The sequence below is a fragment of the Prionailurus bengalensis genome, chromosome A1 (genome assembly GCF_016509475.1).
Source record: "Prionailurus bengalensis isolate Pbe53 chromosome A1, Fcat_Pben_1.1_paternal_pri, whole genome shotgun sequence".
NCBI classification, from domain to species: Eukaryota; Metazoa; Chordata; class Mammalia; order Carnivora; family Felidae; genus Prionailurus; species Prionailurus bengalensis.
Genome location: NC_057343.1, coordinates 15,794,647 through 15,813,619, shown reverse-complemented (window position 1 = coordinate 15,813,619; position 18,973 = coordinate 15,794,647). Strand labels below are relative to the sequence as shown.

General features: G+C 37.4%; 2 protein-coding genes across 51 annotated transcripts in view; one reads left to right on the top strand and one right to left on the bottom strand.

The window, feature by feature from the left end:
- Positions 1-1,456: 1,456 nt before the first annotated feature.
- Positions 1,457-7,218, bottom strand: LOC122477066. Its single transcript, XM_043569995.1, has 3 exons — positions 7,084-7,218; positions 6,217-6,742; positions 1,457-1,638 (listed from the first exon to the last, which is right to left on the bottom strand). Exons 1-3 carry the CDS (start codon positions 7,216-7,218, stop codon positions 1,634-1,636), a joined length of 666 nt encoding a protein of 221 aa, XP_043425930.1. The 3' UTR covers positions 1,457-1,633.
- The window catches only part of SUPT20H (SPT20 homolog, SAGA complex component), a 44,025-nt gene continuing 31,346 nt past the window's right edge, over positions 6,295-18,973 (top strand). For 13 of the 50 annotated variants that reach the window (XM_043577580.1, XM_043577390.1, XM_043577569.1 and 10 more), the window contains exons 1-7: positions 6,471-6,581; positions 9,145-9,238; positions 12,238-12,273; positions 12,930-12,988; positions 13,248-13,314; positions 16,321-16,447; positions 17,425-17,528. In XM_043577580.1, the coding sequence (XP_043433515.1) occupies positions 9,236-9,238; positions 12,238-12,273; positions 12,930-12,988; positions 13,248-13,314; positions 16,321-16,447; positions 17,425-17,528 (396 nt within the window). In that variant the 5' untranslated portion in view covers positions 6,471-6,581; positions 9,145-9,235. The other 37 variants (XM_043577467.1, XM_043577280.1, XM_043577547.1 and 34 more) reach the window with 11 other exon arrangements.

The window sequence follows — 18,973 nt, the reverse complement described above, 5'->3', positions numbered from 1 at the left end:
CAGCAACCTAAGCAGACTAAGACAGCATTCAAAAGGACAAAATATCTAGGGATAAATTTAATTAGAAAGGTGAAAAGTTTCTGTACTAAAACTCACAAAACATTGATGAAAAACAATTAAAGAAGACCTAAATAAATGGAAAGACATCATGCTTTAACAGACCAATACTTATTGGATTGGATTGGATTAACAGACCAATACTTATTAACGTGATCTACTAATTCAATACAATCCCTTTGGCATTTTTGCAAAAATGGAAAGGCTAACCCTCAAATTCATATTAAGTTGCAGGATAGCCAAAATAATATTAGAGAGGGGCACCTGAGTGGCTCAGTCAGTTAAGCAGCTGACATCAGCTTCAGGTCATGATCTTGAAGTCTGTGAGTTCAAGCCTCATGTTGGGCTCTGTGTTGACAGCACAGAGCCTGGAACCTGCTTGGGATTCTGTGTCTCCCTCTCTCTCTGCCCCTCCCCTGCTTGCACTCTGTCTCTCTCTGTCTCTCAAAAATAATAAACATTACAAACGTTTTTTAAATAAAAAACCTATTTTTTAAATAAAAAATAATATTAGAGAAGAACAAAACTGGAGGACTTACACGTCCCAATTTCAAAACTTACTACAAAGCTACTGTAATCAAAACAGTGTGGTACAGGTTTCTTCCTACTATCCAAAAATGAGTTCCTATGAAACCTTTCATAAACAGAAATGGCAAGGAGTGAAGAAGCAATTACCATAAATTTAGATGGAAAATATTTTTGAACATTCCTAGGCCCCAAAAATAATTTGTAGTAGGCTTTTCTGATACTCTGATCTTGCTAATGGATGCACAACATACATCAAGATTAAGCACAGATGCTCACAGGTACAGTTCAAAGCTATGATGGCTTGGTGCTGAGATGTAGTTCCCAGGGAAAGAGCTTGGCTGTGCCTCTCTTATGGCTAAGGGTGCACGCTGCCTCTATAAAGACTCACTGCAAAACAAATGCTGAACGCTAGTGTCTCTTTTTACCTTTTGTCATAAAAGGGAAAATCCTTTTCAGATTTCTTTCAGTTAGCAAAAGTAGGTAGTAATGTAGGTCTTTTGTAAAAGCAAAGTGGTATAACACAAACTTTTGAAAAGCAGGGAATACCTATACTGACATAGGATAGACATATAGACCAATGGAATAGAGTTAACAGTCTAGAAACAAACTCATACATGCATGGCAGATTGATTTTTTATAAGGAGATCAAAACCAGTCATTGGGAGTAAGAATAGTCTCTTCAACAAATGGTTCTGGGACAACATACAAAAGAATGGAACAAAAACCTGATTACACAACATGTACAAAAACTAGCTGAACGTGAACCAATGACTTAAATACATGAGCTAAAAATCATAAAATTCTTATAGGAAATCCTAGGGTTAAATACTATAAAATTAAAACTAAAATGGAGTCACTTATCATGGCAACAAAATGGTATTGGCCAATGCAGGCATTTTAAAAAATAAATAAAACTTAGCCTTACCTGACAAATTGCAGTAATTTATGGCTCTTCTCAGAAATCAGCACAGGATGCTAGACAATCCCCAATGCCAAGTCTGTTCATAACATCTTTGAACTTTCTTGTTTCTCCTATCTCTCATTTCAGTTACACTGAAACAAATAAGAAAGAAGACCAAGCAACCAATCAACAGAAAAAGTCAAGTAACTTCCACATTTAACTCCATAAACACCTTTTAGTCTATGAGCAACTTGAAACTCATTATTCTTTTAGCCTTGAGTTTCCCAGCTTACAGGTCAAAACAACTGCAATAAACTCATCCTTCTGCTTTATCCTGCAATAAACTCATCCTTCTACTTCACTCAGTGTGCAGAGTTCAGTTTTTGACAACCCTTATGAACTTGGATTTGGTAATGGGTTTTTAAAAAATTTTTTTAATGTTTATTTTTATTTTTGAGAGAGACAGAGACAGAATGTGAGTGGGTTAGGGGCAGAGAGAGAGGGAGACACAGAATCCAAAGCAGGCTCCAGGCTCCGAGCTGTCAGCACAGAGCCCAACGCGGGGCTCAAACTCACGAGCTGTGAGATTATGACCTGAGCCAAAGTCAGACACTCAACCGACTGAGCCACCCAGGCACCACAGTAATGGGTTTTTAAGTATGACGTCAAAAGCACAAGCCATAGTAGAAAAAATAAACTAGGCTTTGTTCAAAAATTTAAGTTTGTGCATCAATGGGCATCAGCAAGACAGTGAAAAGACAACCTACAGAATGGGAGAAAATATTTGCAAATCATACATCTGATAAGGGTCTAGTATCCAGAATATAGATCAACTCATAACTTAAACAAAGACAACCCAATTAAAAGATAGGCAAAGGAGATGACACGATACTCTATGTGGAAAACCTGAAAGACTCCACCAAAAAGCTGCTAGAACTGATAACAGGAATTCAGCAGAGTTGCAGGATACAAAATCAATGTACAGATATCAGTTGCATTTCTACACACCAATAATGAAGCAACAGAAAGAGAAATCAAGAAATCGATCCTATTTACAATTGCATCAAGAACCATAAAATACCTGGGATAAAACCTAACCAAAGATGTAAAAGATCTGTATGCTGAAAACTATAGGAAACTTATGAAGGAAATTGAAGAAGACACAAAGAAATGGAAAAACATTCCATGCTCATGGATTGGAAGAATAAATATTGTTAAAATGTCAATACTACCCAAAACAATCTACACATTCAATGCAATCCCAATCAAAATTGCACCAGCATTCTTCTCAAAGCTGGAACAAACAATCCTAAAATTTGTATGGAACCACAAAAGACCCCGAATAACCAAAGTAAGTTTGAAAAATAAAAACCAAAGCGGAAGGCATCACAATCCCAGACTGTAGCCACTACTACAAAGCTGTAAACATCAAGACAGTATGGTATTGGCACAAAAACAGACACATGGACCAATAGAATAGACTAGAGAATTCAGAATTGGGCCCACAAATGTATGGTCAGCTAATCTTTGACAAAGCAGGAAAGAGTATCCAATGGAAAAAAGACAGTCTCCTTAGCAAACAGTGCTGAGAGAACTGGGCAGCAACATGCAAAAAAATGAAACTAGACCACTTTCTTACACCATACACAAAAATAAACTCAAAATGGATGAGAAACCTAATTGTCAAAGGGGAAACCATCAAAACCCTAGAGGAGCAAGCAGGCAACAACCTCTTTGAACTCAGCCATAGCAATTTCTGACTTGACACATCTCCAAAGCAAGGGAATTAAAAGCAAAAATGAACTATTGGGACCTCATTAAGATAAAAAGCTTCTGCACTGCAAAGGAAACAATCAACCAAACTAAAAGGCAGCCAACAGAATAGGAAAAGATATTTTCAAGTGACATATCGGATAAAGGGTTAGTATCCAAAAATCTATAAAGAACTTACCAAACTCAACACCTGAAAAACAAATAATCCAGTGAACAAATGGGCAGAAGACATGAATAGACACTTTTCCAAAGAAGACATCCAGATGGCCAACAGACACATGAAAAGATCCTCAACATCACTCATCATCAGGGAAATACAAATCAAAACCACGTTGATACCACCTCACACCTGTCAGAGTTGCTGAAATTAACAACTCAGGAAACAATAGACGTTGGCAGTGGAGAAACAGGAACCCTCTTGCACTGTTGGTGGGAATGCAAACTGGTGTAGCTGCTCTGGAAAACAGTATGGAGGTTCCTCAAAAAATTAAAATAGAACTACCCTATAACCCAGCAATAGCACTACTAGGAATTTATCCAAAGGACACAGAAGTGCTGATGCATAGGGGCACATATACCCCAATGTTTATAGCAGCACTTTCAACAATAGCCAAATTATGGAAAGGGCCTAAATGTCCATCAACTGATGAACAAAGATGTGGTTTATATATACAATGGAATACTACTTGGCAATGATAAAGAATGAAATCCTGCCATCTGCAGCAATGTGGATGGAACTGGAGGGTATTATGCTAAATGCAATAGGTCAGTCAGAGAAAGATATCATATGTTTTCACTCATATGTGGAACTTGAGAAAGTTAACAGAGACCATGGGGGAAGGGAAGGGGAAAAATATAGTTAGAGAGGGAGAACCATAAATTCAGAGAACAAACTGAGGATTGATGGGTGGGGAGCAGGGGAGAGGGGAAAACGGGTGATGGGTATTGAGGAGGGCACGTTTTGGGATGAGCACTGGGTGTTGTATTTAAGTGATGAATCACGGGAATCTACCCCCCAAACCAAGAGCACACTGTGTACAGTGTATGTTAGCCAACTTGATAATAAATTATATTGAAAAAAAAAAAAGAGAGAGGCAAAGGACTTGAATAAAGTAACAAATAAAAAAAATAACTTGAATAAAAAAAATAACTTGAATAATGTCTTCTCCAAAGATATATAAATGGACAAAAGGGCATGAAAAGATGTGTTACATCACTAGCCTTAGGAAAATGCAAATCAAAACCACAATGAGATACTATTTCATACCTAGTAGGATGGCTATAATTAAAAAAAAGAAGAAGAAAAAGAAGAAGGGGCGCCTGGGTGGCTTGGTCGGTTGGGCGGCCGACTTCGGCTCAGGTCATGATCTCGTGGTCCTTGAGTTAGAGCCCTGCGTCGGGCTCTGGGCTGACAGCTCACAGCCTGGAGCCTGTTTCGGATTTTGTGTCTCCCTCCCCCTCTGCCCCTCCCCTGTTCATGCTCTTCTCTCTCTGTCTCAAAAATAAATAAACGTTAAAAAATTTTTTTTTTTAATTAAAAAAAAAAAGAAAAAGAAGAAGGAAGAGGAGGAGGGGAAGGAGAAATGTTGGTGAGGATGTGGAGAAACTGGAACCACCACACGTTGTTAGTACATAAAATGTCTCTGCCACTGTGGAAAATGGTTTATCAACTCCTCAAATATTTAAGGATAAAATCACCGTATGACCCAGAAATTCCACTCCTAGTATTTGGCAAAGACTCTCTCCATGATTTTAGTCTGCCTTGTGGGACATGTATCAACCAGTTGTAGCAAGAATCCTAAATCAGATTACAAAGAACTCCCACCTAGATATCTGATCACCTTCAATATCTGATCAAACTCTCAATCTCCACCCTTGGTGTCTGATCACTCTGATGTGCCTTCAGCCAGAACCCTGTCAAGTCAACTTAGCCAGAATTCCCCCAATCCCTGTATTTCTTACTAAGAAATTTCCATCCAAAAAAAAAAAAAAATAGAGGGAGAGAAAGAGGCAAAAAAAAAAAATTCCACCCACTGCCCTCCAACTCTGCTCCTTGGCTATAAATCCCTACTTGTTCATGCTCTATTTGGAATTGAGCTCAGTTCTATACTGAGGTCTCTTTCCCTCTTTTGCAATAGTTCCTGATTAAAATCTCTTTTTAATACTTGAACTATGTCAGGCCCTGGTTTTCTGTAATAGTATATACCATCCTACACCCCCCCCCCATTGAAAACCAGGACTCAAATTCTTCCACACAAATATCCATAGCAGCACTACACACAATAGCCCAAAGGTGTAAATGACCCAAATGGTAACCAATGGAGGAATGCATACAATTGTGGTATTTACATACAATGGAACAGGATATAAACCATAAAAAGGAATGAAATACAGATACTGATACTTGCTACAAGGTGCGTGGACCTGGAAAACATTATACTAAGTGAAAGACACAAAAAAGGTCACACACTCCATTTATGTGAAATATCCATATTAGGTAAATATTAAAATGTTTCATTTTATATTATGTGAATTTCACCTCAATATTAACAATAAAGTTTATAACCAAAAAATCAAAGTTGTTTAAAGGTACAGAACTGCAATCAGACATTGCAATATATCCTGGTTATTCCATTTCTGAATTGTTAGAACTCCCCAGTGAGGTTACTTTTGTCTGTTTTTCGGAATTTTTTAAACATTAAATTCATTGGCATTTTACAATACACTATCGAGGGCTGAATGGCTTGGACTAGTAACTGTAGGAATGGTGACATTTCCTTCCATTTGCATGGGTTGGGCAATAAAAGCTCAGGGCAAGTTTCTTCGTTCTAGAAATTCAAAAAGGCACCCTATCCACCAAATAGCCACATCCTATCCCGCATTTTACAGTACTGGAAGATGGGCCAGCGAAGGAGAATATGGACCCCGCCCCCTGCCGGACCTCAGTCCCCACGAACCTTGTAGGTACCAACCCCTGCGACACCACCCCCTGGCTCCGCGAGCCTCCCGGGGGCCACCGAGCCGTCCCAGCTCCACCTCTTCCGCCCGCGGTTTGCAGGCTCGCTCCGCCCTGCGCGCCAGTCGGAAGTGCGGACGCCGGAACCACCCTTCAGCTGAGCTGCGGCGCGCCCGTGAGGTACGTGCGGAGCGAGCCTGCAGCCTCCAGCGCGGGGCCCGTTCCCGCATGTCGCATTCCGGCAAAGTCAGCGGCGCCGTCATGACGCCCAGCGCGCCGGCATCCCGCACAGGTGGGCGGTGGCGGGTGGGAGAGGCGTGACCGCTGCGGACGGTTAGGCACGCGAGATCTTGGCCGGGGTCAGAGGTGAGTGAGCGGTTTCCCGAGTGGCTTTTCGCGGCTTTCCAGACCCCGGATCCCGCAGGAGGAGGATGGTGTTCCCGTAGGCGGGGCGGGCTGAGCTGAGCACCACCCGCCCCCCCGGCCCTGCACCCTCCAGGTAGTCGCCTCAGTTGCCTCTCGAAGTGCTAACAAGCAACGCTTTTCGTTGTAGTTTTCACTTTTGGATTCCAGGTATAGGTATTTCCGGAAATTCCCGAGAATTTCGCGTGGCGCTTCTGGGGATTGGGGGGAGGGTTTCTTGGTGTCCATATTGAATAAAGGCTGGTCGCCTGGCTGTTGAGTTGCGGCGTTATACTGCTAAACCCTAAGTTGTTGGAAAGAAAACAGTTCGAACAGTTGAAGAGTCAGATCGATCAGGAAAAGCGATGGAACCGATTGCGAGTTTTACAGTTGGATTAATTGGTGGTTGTCGCATTGGTTACCGGGAGTTCAGAATTTAACTTAATAGCTAACTGCTCCTGGAAACCATCTCTTGTAACCTTCGCTTGAAGGAGCGGCTGCGTTTTCCTGAGTACAATACATTAAAGCCCCGGGTAGGAAAATAGAAAGTGATTAACAGAATTTTCGGGGTTAGATTGGATGCAGTGTACTCCGTGTACATGTTGAGAACCATGAAGTAAAGTTAGATCAAAATTAAGGAAAAATATGTATATTAGTCTGAGCAGAATTGGGTCTTTTTTTTTTTTTTTAGTGTTTTGTTTTTAAAAACCTAAAAATGGGTGCTGAATTGAATAGCCTGAAGGTCGTAAGCTTTACTAGAAAGAATCTAAGAGTAAAAATTGAGAGAGGTGTGAACTGAATTTGTCCGTGTGTGATCTTGGGAAAGTCGTTAGTTTTGAGTGCCTTATCCTGTAAAATGGAGATGATAATTTCAGTGGTTTTCTCACAGTGTCTGGCAAATCCTGTATACAATCATAATGTTTGGTTTGTAAGTTGTACACGTAGTTAATGGTTTTTATCTATAAAACTTAAAGTTTGCTAAGCCTCGTCTTCCCATCCTCCCTCCCCCAATTTTCGTGGAAGAAGATATGATTTGAAAATCACTGCATTTTGCCTCTACCTGGTAATGCCTTCGTCTTTAGATTCATTGGTCAGAAAGTTTTCACCTTAACTTGAATTCATATTAAATCTAAGAGCTATTGCAAGGTAGGATTAATGTCTTATTTACTTTTTAAGATACTATTCCTGGAACTTGTATGATGCCTGTCACTTGTTTTTGTTTGTTTCTTGAACCCAGACTGGCAAAACCTAAGCTTTGGGTTCACCAGAAACCAAAATCATTTTACAGTGGAAAAACACTGTTTTTTGTCACTTGAAGATGTGCTTTTTAGCTTAGTGTTATGTAGACAGACAAGTTAGAGGGTGTTAGATATAGAATTAGACTTTGAATTGCCTGGAGAGTTCAAAAATGCTGGTCCCAGTAAATATTGGGGTGCCTGGGTGTTTTAGTTGGTTGAGTGTCTGACTCTTGATTTCTGCTCAGGTCAGGATCCCCGGGTCTTGGGATCAAGCCCTGCCTCAGGCTCTGCACTGAGTGATGAGCCTGCTTACAATATTCCCCCTCCCCCCCATCTCTCTCTCTCTCTCTCTCTCTCTCTCTCTCTCTCTCTCTGTGTGTGTGTGTGTGTCTCTGTCTCTCTCAATCTCAATACATAAATAAATGCTGATCCCTGGTTCCTACTCCAGACCAATTAATCAGAATCTCTGGAAGATATGACATGGGTATACCACTTTTTAAAACTCCCCAAGTTATTATGTTGTGCAGCTAGGATGAGAATCCATGTGTTAGAGGAATGAGATTCTTCAGCAGTGTATCCAGTTTGCTTGAGGAAGGAATGGCTGGAGGAACTGGAGCTGCATCTGACATCTGGAATATGTAGCTTGGGACGTTTAGGGGAATATTTTTAGAGGACTTTTATCAGCAGGTATGATGAAACGTATGATTTGTAAAGTGAACTGTACAGTGACCCATGGGAACAATGACAGCAACAGTGGTGATGGAGAGATTAATAAACATTCTTTTCTCTCCTGGATGTTAAGTATTTTGAAGAAAGCAAGTAATGGGGCGCCTGGGTGGCGCAGTCGGTTAAGCGTCCGACTTCAGCCAGGTCACGATCTCGCGGTCCGGGAGTTCGAGCCCCGCGTCAGGCTCTGGGCTGATGGCTCGGAGCCTGGAGCCTGCTTCCGATTCTGTGTCTCCCTCTCTCTCTGCCCCTCCCCCGTTCATGCTCTCTCTCTCTCTGTCCCAAAAATAAATAAAAGTTGAAAAAAAAAAATTTAAAAAAAAAAAAAAGAAGAAAGCAAGTAATGATTTTAATTTGCAAACTTTTTTTGCCGTACCTAATAAAAACTGTACCTTTCAACAATTGAAAAGATTGTGGTATGTGATTTCTTTGTTGCTGATTATTTAAAAATGTACTCAAAAATTTATATTTTTCAAATGGTTTTCCTTGTTAATAATGAAATAATCTCATTGCTCATAATAGCTTTATGTTAATATGGGTTTCTTTTGTTTTTGATTTTTTAGTACTATAAGATTGATATTAAAGACATGGTTTTCACTCCTCATCAACACACATAAGTTTTCTCTTCATTTTGGACCCCTATTTTATACCACAATGGTAAGTTGTAGCTCATTATGTTTGTGGTTGTATTTTAGAATGTTCTCTTCCTTCATTTCCATAAAAATACTGTATTACGGGTACAGAAATACTTAATGTATGCCCAAGTTAACCTAACTGGTGAATTACTTAACAATCACCTGCAAAATCTGTTTCAGAAAATAGGGGGCTTATCTCTCGATTCAGTGTTGGAATTATGCCCAATTTAAACTGATCAATTATCTGTCCTTATCTTGGTGAAGCATTAAAAAATACTTACCTTCTGGGCGCCTGGGTGGTTCAGTTGGTTGAGCGTCCAACTTCAGCTCAGGTCATGATCTCACGTCTCATGAGTTCAAGCCCCGTGTCAAGCTCTGTGCTGACAGCTCAGAGCCCGGAGCCTGGTTCGGATTCTGTGTCTCTCTCTCTCTCTCTGCCCTTCCTCTGCTCACTCTGTCTCTCTCTCCTTCAAAAATAAACATTAAAAAAAAAAATGTTTTTTAAATAGTTACTTCTTTCTGCCATAGTCAAATCACTGCCAAGGAGGATGGGTATAAATACAAATGGCTTTGGAGGACACAGGTTTCTCATATTTTAAAACTTCTCTTAATTTAGATTTTTTTCTTTAATTCAAAAACAAATGTAACCTGCTTACCGCAAATAACATTTTAAGCAGCATCCATGTTGGATTTTAATGGCACATTTCTGTTCACTGACTTACAGTCATTAAACATACTAGGGACTGGGTGTTTACCTTTTGCCATTAAAAAAAATAAAGACATGGAAAAAATTACTTTATTATGTTTTAAAGAATCAGCAGCATTTGACAATAAAATAAACACTGACCACCATGTAGAATAAACCTTTGAGAACAGTTCTCTTCTTTTCCAATCTTGCATATCCACCACTGCCCTGTTACAGAAAAGTAGAGCTGCTGAGGCGCCTGAGTGGCTCAGTCAGTTGAGCATCTGAGACTTCGGCTCAGGTCGTGACCTCGTGGTTTGTGACCCTAGTTGGGCTCTGTGCTGACAGCTTGGAGCCTCCTTAAGATTCTGTGCCTCCCTCTCTCTCTGAAAAATAAACAAACATTAAAAAATTTCAAAAAAAATAGTGGAGCTGTTACAATGAGATGCTGACCTTGACTTCTATTTTGCATCCATATTAGCTATCAATTCCTTCTTAAATGTTGGAAGGAAGTAGTGAATAAATGATGTTTATGTTTACATTTGCAGTTCTTTCTCTCTAGAGCTTTGAAGTTTTGATTTCAGAAGATGAGGTACTTACTTGAGAAGACTAACAATAGCCAGTTGTCCTCAAGTGTACATTTGATTGTGTTTATTATAGTTTTTTATATAAATTTACTTTAAGGTTTTATGAGCAAAATAATTTAAAAACCTTATATATTTGTTCAGAGTACTCATCCAGGAAATGGTTTATACTCAAGAATCTCATCTTGAATCCTGGGAACCAATTTCGTTATGAATCTGCTGCTCATAAGATTTTTTTCATAAATTGATATAAATTTATTTTAACAACCTTTTGAAATGATGGCATATTTCAGATTTTTTTACTTTTAAATTTTAGGTGTTTAGTAATGCGGTTTTTTTTTTTATTACAGTAAAAACGCAGACAAACTATTTTTGTAATCCTACAAATTCTCCATCCTTACGACTAGAGTGGCAGGGGCACTTCAACCTTTTCACAATTTCCAAAGGCTGGCACTATTTCTTTTTTCCATTGCATTCTTGGGATTTTTGTGGGTGCTAGTAGTTTTTACTACATGGAATTTGGTAGGTTGAATTATTGGAGTCTACAAAATAAAACAAAAATTTAGGTCCTTGTATGTTAACAATGAAAGCTGTCTCTTGATGGAATTAAAAATTAAAGAGGACTATCATTGTGAATGAAAAATACTGTAATCCTGTGTGGTAACCAAACCACAAAACTAGAAAGAGATATCATTGGTGTTAAATTTTCTTATTTAAAACTTAATACTTTTTATTCTTAGATGTCCTTACAAAAGAAAGCTTTACAAATGAGGAAGTCAGAGACTCATCTTCTCTTGGCTTGAAATCATGGTCTCTAAGAAATGGATGAAGGGTGGGAATCTACTATAAGATCTCAAACCCTATGTGCAGTAATAAACTATTACTTCATTCTAGATACATTTTCTTTTACATTTTAGTATTGAGTTAATGATGGTCTATAATTAATGACATCTTACAATTATAATTGGCTTTTCTTAATGTTACCTGAAAGCCTGGCTGGCTGACTCAGTTAAGCGTGTGACTCTTGATTTCAGCTCAGGTCATGATCTCAACAGTTGTGAGATCAAGCTCTGTGGCGAGCTTGGCACTGTGTGTGGAGCATGCTTAAGATTCTGTCTCCCTCACCCTCTGTTTCTCTATCAACTCACTTGCTGTCTCAAAAAAAAATTTTTTTTTTTTTTACCTAGGTTACTGATAACATGCTTATAACTGATGGTATCTTAAAGTCATTGAAACATGGTAATGATAGCCATCATTTAATGCGTTTCTAGTAGGCACTGACCTAGAAACTTTATATTATAGATTCTCTGCATTAAGATACTAGAAATTTCTATATTGGTGTTATGTACCAATATAATAGCTCCCCCAGTTTTCAGGATTCCTAGCAGATTCACTTTAATTGCATGCTTGATAGCCATATATTTTCCTGAATGGTGCTCTTAGAGTGTTGTAGAAGTTAAAGTTCATAAAGTGGTAGTAGTTTCTCTGACTCTTGGCTCTGTAGCCAGAGAAAACCATTTTAGCATTTCTGATATAATTTGTTGTCCTAATCAGGTGCCCAAGACTGCCATGTTTTCTCTTTGTAACATATCTCTAACATAGAGTGGGGTGGGTAGAGGGTACAAAAATAATGGAAAATATGTTAGATGTATTTTAGGAGATAAAACATATTTAAACACTTAACTAGAAATGTTATATGTATATTAAATTTTTTGTGAGAATAATATCAAATACACTATTTACTCTTTACAGCAACAAGCTTTAGAACTAGCTTTGGATCGTGCTGAGGTGAGGCATGACTAAGTTACATATGAAATAGTGTCGTCTTAATTTGTCTTAATTAACCAAACTCAGTTTTAAGAGATTTTTATATGTGGTTGTCAAAGGAGTATGTTAACATTTTAGGACAAGTATGCATATAATTTTGCTATAAATTATAAAAATACTTTGTGATGATGTTTAGGTCATCTGTTAGAATTCTCAGATAATGTTGTGGAATAAAAATTATTGAATAAAGACAGGATTTCCAAAATTATGTTTTCCTGTTTTGATAAGTTTTCTAATTATTCAATTAATGAGGAAGATAATTCAAAATGTGTAGATTTCTTGCACTTGGATACGCTGTGCATATTCTAAATAACCATAAAACATATTGAGAATAATTTTGACCTGTGAAACCTCAGTTCTGAAACTACATAATTTTTTTTATATCATAGCAGTGAAATATTATGCTAAGTTTTAGTATAGTTTAAATTTCACTTGTTTGTAACATATATTTAGAAGTTAAGTAGTTTTTCTCCAAGGTATAATTTTAATATGAATCAGAGATTGAAGCGACTAAATAGTCTGTTCAGTCTTAACCCGTGTTTTAAGTATACTTAATATAGGTGTTCATGTGCTAATAAGCAAAAGGCAAACTGTTTTCATAAACTTTTCTTTTTTAGTATGTTATTGAAAGTGCCCGACAGAGACCTCCTAAAAGGAAATACCTGTCTAGTGGAAGGTATGAATATTTTATTGATTGGTATTTTAGATTATTTAAAATATGATATCTACCATTTATTGCATTCCTACTAGGCACTGTGCTAGAAATGTTATAGGTACTTTACGTGTATTTGAAATTTCTGAGTTGATATTAGCTACTATATCCAGCTTACTTCATCCTCAGTTTGGGGGAAATTGGGGGGAAGAATTATGGGAAAATTCAAAATAACATCCATTTTATGATTAGAATATTCACATTTTGTTTCATTAAATTTTAGAAAATCTGTATTTCAAAAACTTTATGACTTATATATTGAAGAATGTGAAAAAGAGCCTGAGGTTAAGGTAAGTATAAATTTTTTATGTTTTTATGGCTTTTGAAATGTAGAGGAACAGGGACATTTGAAAGATTTACATTTGAAGCAGGTAATGATTTATATTTTTGTGAGAAAACTAACATCTTTCCTAGCCAGACTCTAGCCAGTTTTGCAGCTCACCCACAGCCTTGGTTAATCTGGCACCAAGTAGAGATCACCTGCTTAGGTAGGAGAGACGACCAGTGTTTATCGAGTAACAGAAAATCATTCAGAAGTCCAAAGAAGCAAAGCTCCTATATATATTATCTTTTGCTTCTTTTTCCCCTGATAAGTGATTTGTAGACCGGAAGAAAAAGTAACCTGTTTCCTCATGGTGATTTGTACTGGAAATTTAAAGGATTTACAGGATGTAGGACATTCAGGTGTGATAATAAAAGATGAATTTGGTCACAAATATTAGTTCCAGATTAGATTAACAGAATTCATTTTTAATTAGCATAAAAGTATGGGCAGTAGAAATGTAACAAATTGATTCCTTAAGATCTTTTGGACTCTTGGGGTATAAAAGCCTTAAAAAGTTTCTATGTGTGGGGCGCCTGGGTGGCTCAGTCGGTTGAGCGTCCAACTTCAGCTCAGGTCATGATCTTGCGGTTTGTGAGTTCAAGCCCCGCATCAGGCTCTGTGCTGATGGCTCAGAGCCTGGAGCCTGTTTCAGATTCTGTGTCTCCCTCTCTCTGACCCTCCCCCATTCATACTCTGTCTGTCTCTGTCTCAAAAATAAATAAATGTTAAAAAAAAAAAAAAAGTTTCTATGTGCTTCTTTAAAAATGAATACCGTTTTTTCGTGAGTTTGAGCCCCGTGTCGGGGCTCTGTTCTGACAGCTCAGAGCCTGGAGCCTGCTTCAGATACTGTGACTCCCTGTCTCTCTGCCCCTCCCCTGCTCTCTCAAAAAATAAATAAACTTAAAAAAAAAAAAAAATACATTTTACTTTTTAGACAAAAAATTAGTAGAATTCCAGTAATATCCTGCCTTTAAAATCTTCAATAGGAGAAAACATTAAATATTGAGTAAATTTTACAGTGTGTTTCTCATAAGTTTTTTTGAGGTATAATTGATATACAATAAATTACATGTGTTTAAAATATGTATTTTGTAAGTTTTGACATATATGTACACCCATGAAGCTATCATCACAATATAACAAATATGTCCATCACTTCAGAGACAGAATTAAGGTAGGAGAGATAAAGGTTCTAAATTGGGTTTGGCAGCCATTACCTGCCAACTGAATCTTGCCCACTGCACGTTTTCGTAAATGAGGTTTTATTGGAATCCAGCCACACCCATTCATTGTCTTGTCTGTGGCTGATTTTGAGGTACAACAGCAGAGTTGAGTATTTGCAACAAAGACCATATAGCCAACAAGCCTAATATGCTATCTGGCCCTTTAAGAAAGAAATTTTCTGACCTCTGATTTGTATATTGACCCAAAAACTAAGTGGAAACCAACTTTTATTGTCTTGAAGAGGTGCTGTCACAGTTTTTCTGACTATTCTGTCATGTGTCAAATTACGACTTTTTTTTAACTTTAATTTTTTTTTTTTTTTTTTTGAAATTTACATCCAAATTAGTTAGCATATAGTGCAACAGTGATTTCAGGGGTAGATTCCTTAGTGCCCCTTACCCATTTTGCCCATCCCCCTTCCCACACCCCCTCCAGTAACCCTCAATTTGTTCTCCATATTTATGAGTCTCTTCTGTTTTGTCCCCATCCCTGTTTTTATATTATTTTTGTTTCCTTTCCCTTATGTTCATCTGTTTTGTCTCTTAAAGTTCTCATATGAGTGAGTATGACATTTTCTTTACACTTGAAAATACTTTAAAATTTTAGTGTCTCTTTACTAGTTTTTTGAAGTAAATGTTGATTTGCTTTTTTTTTTTTTTTTAATTTTCAAAATGCTGGATTTTTTGTTTCCTGGTCACAATAAATCAGTTTTTCATTTCTCTGTGCATAAAACTGTATGTATACATGTTTAATATAAAATATAGAAATAGTTAGGTTTGTTTTTTGAGATTCTGCAGAAATACTCTTGATTCAATTTTTTATAAATAAGATGTGATGAAACGAATTCTTGTATCTATATGGGTTTCATTTTAAATCATAGGCATTTGTAAAATAATGCATTTTTAGGTATGTGTATTATATTTTCTGATGGTTTTTGTTTTTTTTTATTAACAAAATAGTTTCTAAGGAGCTGTTAAATTGAATTTGTCGGAAATTGCTTAAATTCCTAATTTCCTCTTTTTAAAAATTTTTTAACGTTTATTTTTGAGAGAGAGAAAGTGGGAGAGGGGCAAAGGGAGAGGGAGGCAAAGGATTCAAAGCAGGGATGTCCCTTGCAGAGGATATCTCTGCGCTGACAGCAGAGAGCCTGATGTGGGACTCAAATTCAAGAACTGTGAGATCATGACCTGAACTGGTGTTGGATGCTTAACCGACTGAGCCACCCAGCACCCCAGTTTTCTTATTTCCTCTTACAAGCTAAGTGTCTTTGAGCCTAACATTACAACTGACTAGAGCTGTTGATTTGTTTAGATTTAATTATGCCAGAAAACGTGTTAAGAAGTAGATACCTATAATAGTACAACTGAAGATAAAACCCCAAATTCTTTATTTATTTTTGTGTAGACTTAAATTTAATAGAAACTAATTATATGGCATCTGTGTTTTATATGTTTGCATTTAATGGTTTTACTCTTCACTTAAATATTTTTGTTATATTCTATTTATGTACTCAAAGATACATATTTCATATATAGACTTTTTTCTTTGTCGTATGAACTAATTTCTATAAAATGTAATCAAAATTAAGTTTATGTAAATGTTCTGTATTTGGTAGCTGAAGTGATTGTGCATTTTCCTCATATGTGGAAGGAGCACCAAAAGATAATTGATCTAATTTTGTTAAAATAGCATTTTTGTTAGGGTTATGCCTGATTATTTTCATGAGCTCTGCCTCTTTTTAAAGCAGAAATTAAGAAGAAATGTGAATCTGTTAGAGAAGCTTGTTATGCAAGAGACATTATCCTGTTTAGTGGTCAACCTATACCCAGGAAATGAAGGATATTCTCTGATGCTCAGGGGAAAAAATGGATCAGGTAAGAACCTCCAAAGAGCTACAGCCACAGATATCCCTCTGCAAGGCAGGGCGTGCTGTCTTCTAGAAGCAGAAGTGGTCTGTCCTTCAGGTCATTGATGACTTGATAAAAGAACCCTTTGAGTCCAAATTTTCCTCTTTACTATGTTTTGTTAGAAATTATCTCTAAGATGATTAGCCGTCATGAATATGCATTTGTAAAGAATTCTAATTGAGGTAGGTCTTTGAAGTTAAATTGTATAAGACCCAACCTTTAAATAATTGTCACAATTTTCTATTTCTATTTATACTTTAAGATAGCATAAGGTGTTTTATGTTTTTCTTCTGTATTTTGACTGTACCGAGTCTGAAACCTTCAAAATTAAGCAGATTCACTGCCTTTTGAATAATTTTTCATATTTACATTTCTATTAATGTAAACTTGAAAATAGAGTTTTGGAATATAAGCACTCTTAGATTTCACTAAAGACATCTTAGAAATGTGTTATGGTGATGATGATGTGGGTTCTACAAGGAAATCACCTATTTAAGAATTTCTTCTTCTGTTGATAATGTATTGTAAAATGTAACAGCCAGAGAATTTTGTTCCGTAAGTGACCATTTTTCATATGAGGTACCAAATTATCACTCTTATTTTCAGATTAGATTAAGTTGTTTTAAAGGGAATTTTCAGTTACCAGCATTGGAATTTTATCATATTCTCATTTTTGCACTACTGGCTGTGGTTTACATTATGTTGTTATGCCAGATTCTTTTTCACATGTGTTGGAGGTTTTCTCCTTTCTGGCCTAAAATTGTATACAGTTTACCAAGTCTTATAGCAGTATGTGAAGTGATTTATTTGTAAGACAAAGAAGGACTTTAGAAGAGCCTTTTGGATTTATTTGCTTTATTTTTTTATGAAAACTCATTTAAATTATGCACCTAAGCTTTATGGTGAGCCTGATATTTTCAGAAACTTTATGTTTTAAAATTAAGATTCTGAGACCATTCGACTGCCTTATGAAGAAGGGGAATTGCTTGAATACTTGGATGCAGAAGAATTACCTCCAATTTTGGTTGATCTCCTAGAAAAATCTCAGGTACAAATTTGTCTCTTTAAAATTTCATTAGGGTCGCCTGGGTAGCTCAGTCAATTAACTGTCCGGCTTTGCCTCAGGTCATGATCTCGTGGCTTGTGAGTTTGAGCCCTGCATTGGGCTCTGTGCTGACAGCCCAGAGCCTGGAGCCTGCTTCAGATCCTGTGTCTCCCTCTCTCTCTGCCTCTCCCTCTGCTCACACTCTCTCTCTCAAAAATAAACAATAAAAAAAATCTTTTTTAAATGTCGTTAGATTTGTCACCTCTGTGGTGTTTGTTATAAATGATATTTCTATTTAAATGATATTAAATTCTCAATGGTGTTTGGAATAGGAAGTGAGACATTGTATGTAATTAGGTGGTAACCATTTTATTGTGGGATACTTACCCTTAGGCTGTACTGAAATGTATAGATTTAGTTGATTCTTCTAAAATTCCTTTTATAATTCACTCATTTGTTAGAAATTTCTCTATACCTACAACAAGGATTATGGGAGAAACTCCTGACTTCGGCTTCACTCCAGCGATACTGTATACTTAGGAAAAAAAGGCCATTTGATGGGAACTTGCATTTTCTTCTAGCCCTAGTCGTCTAGAGGTCTGTCCACACTTTCTGCCTGCCTTTCTGTTAAAATGGATGAAAAGTATTCTGTTCTTAAGAAATCCCCTCTACTTGTATTCTGGATCCTCCTTCTCACAAGGACTTGTGACTATAACCTCTCCTATCATCTCTTTACTTCTTTCTACTAGATGAAAAATACAAGTATGTTTTACTGTATCTCAACTTAAAAAAACAATCCTCCCTTGACCCCGTGTCCTTCTTCAGCTAGTATTGTACAATTCTGCTTTTCTTGATGGCAAAGCTACTCACAAAGTTGTCTATAATCATACTGTCTTTTTTTCTCACATCCCGTTATTTTCTCTACCCACCGCTTTCAGCATTATAACATCACCATTCTACAGAGGCAGTTTTGTCAAGGTTACCAATGATCTCCATGGCACAGAATCAGTTGGTCACTTTTCTGTTCTCATCTTTAATTGGTCTCAACAAAATACAGTGCAAATGAACTTTCCTCCTTGAAACACCCTTCTTTTGGCTTCTGAGACATCTCATTCTGGTTTTCCTCTTCTCTCTGTTCCTTCAGTCTTCTTTACTGTCTTCCCTCTTCCACTCCTAAATGTGTGCAGGTTTCAGAGTTCATTCCTAGGCCCTCTATTCTTTAGTAACACTGTTTCTGGATGATCTCAGCCAGTGTCAGGAGTTGAAAAATGACATCTAGGGGTGCCTGAGTGGCTCAGTGGGTTGGGCATCTGACTTTGGCTTGGGTCATGGTTTCACGGTTCGTGAGTTTGATCCCCAGGTTGAGCTCTGTGCTGACAGCTCAACCTGGAGCCTGCTTCGGATTCTGTGTCTCCCTCTTTCTCTGCCTCTCCCCCGCTGACACTATG

Coding starts and splice junctions, on each gene's coding strand:
- LOC122477066 (XM_043569995.1), bottom strand. CDS start 7,218: ATGTACACGGAGTACACTGCATCCAATCTAACCCCGAAAATTCTGTTA. Junction 6,743..7,083: donor AGCGAAGGTTACAAGAGATG/GTTTCCAGGAGC, acceptor GTTGCTTGTTAG/CACTTCGAGAGGCAACTGAG.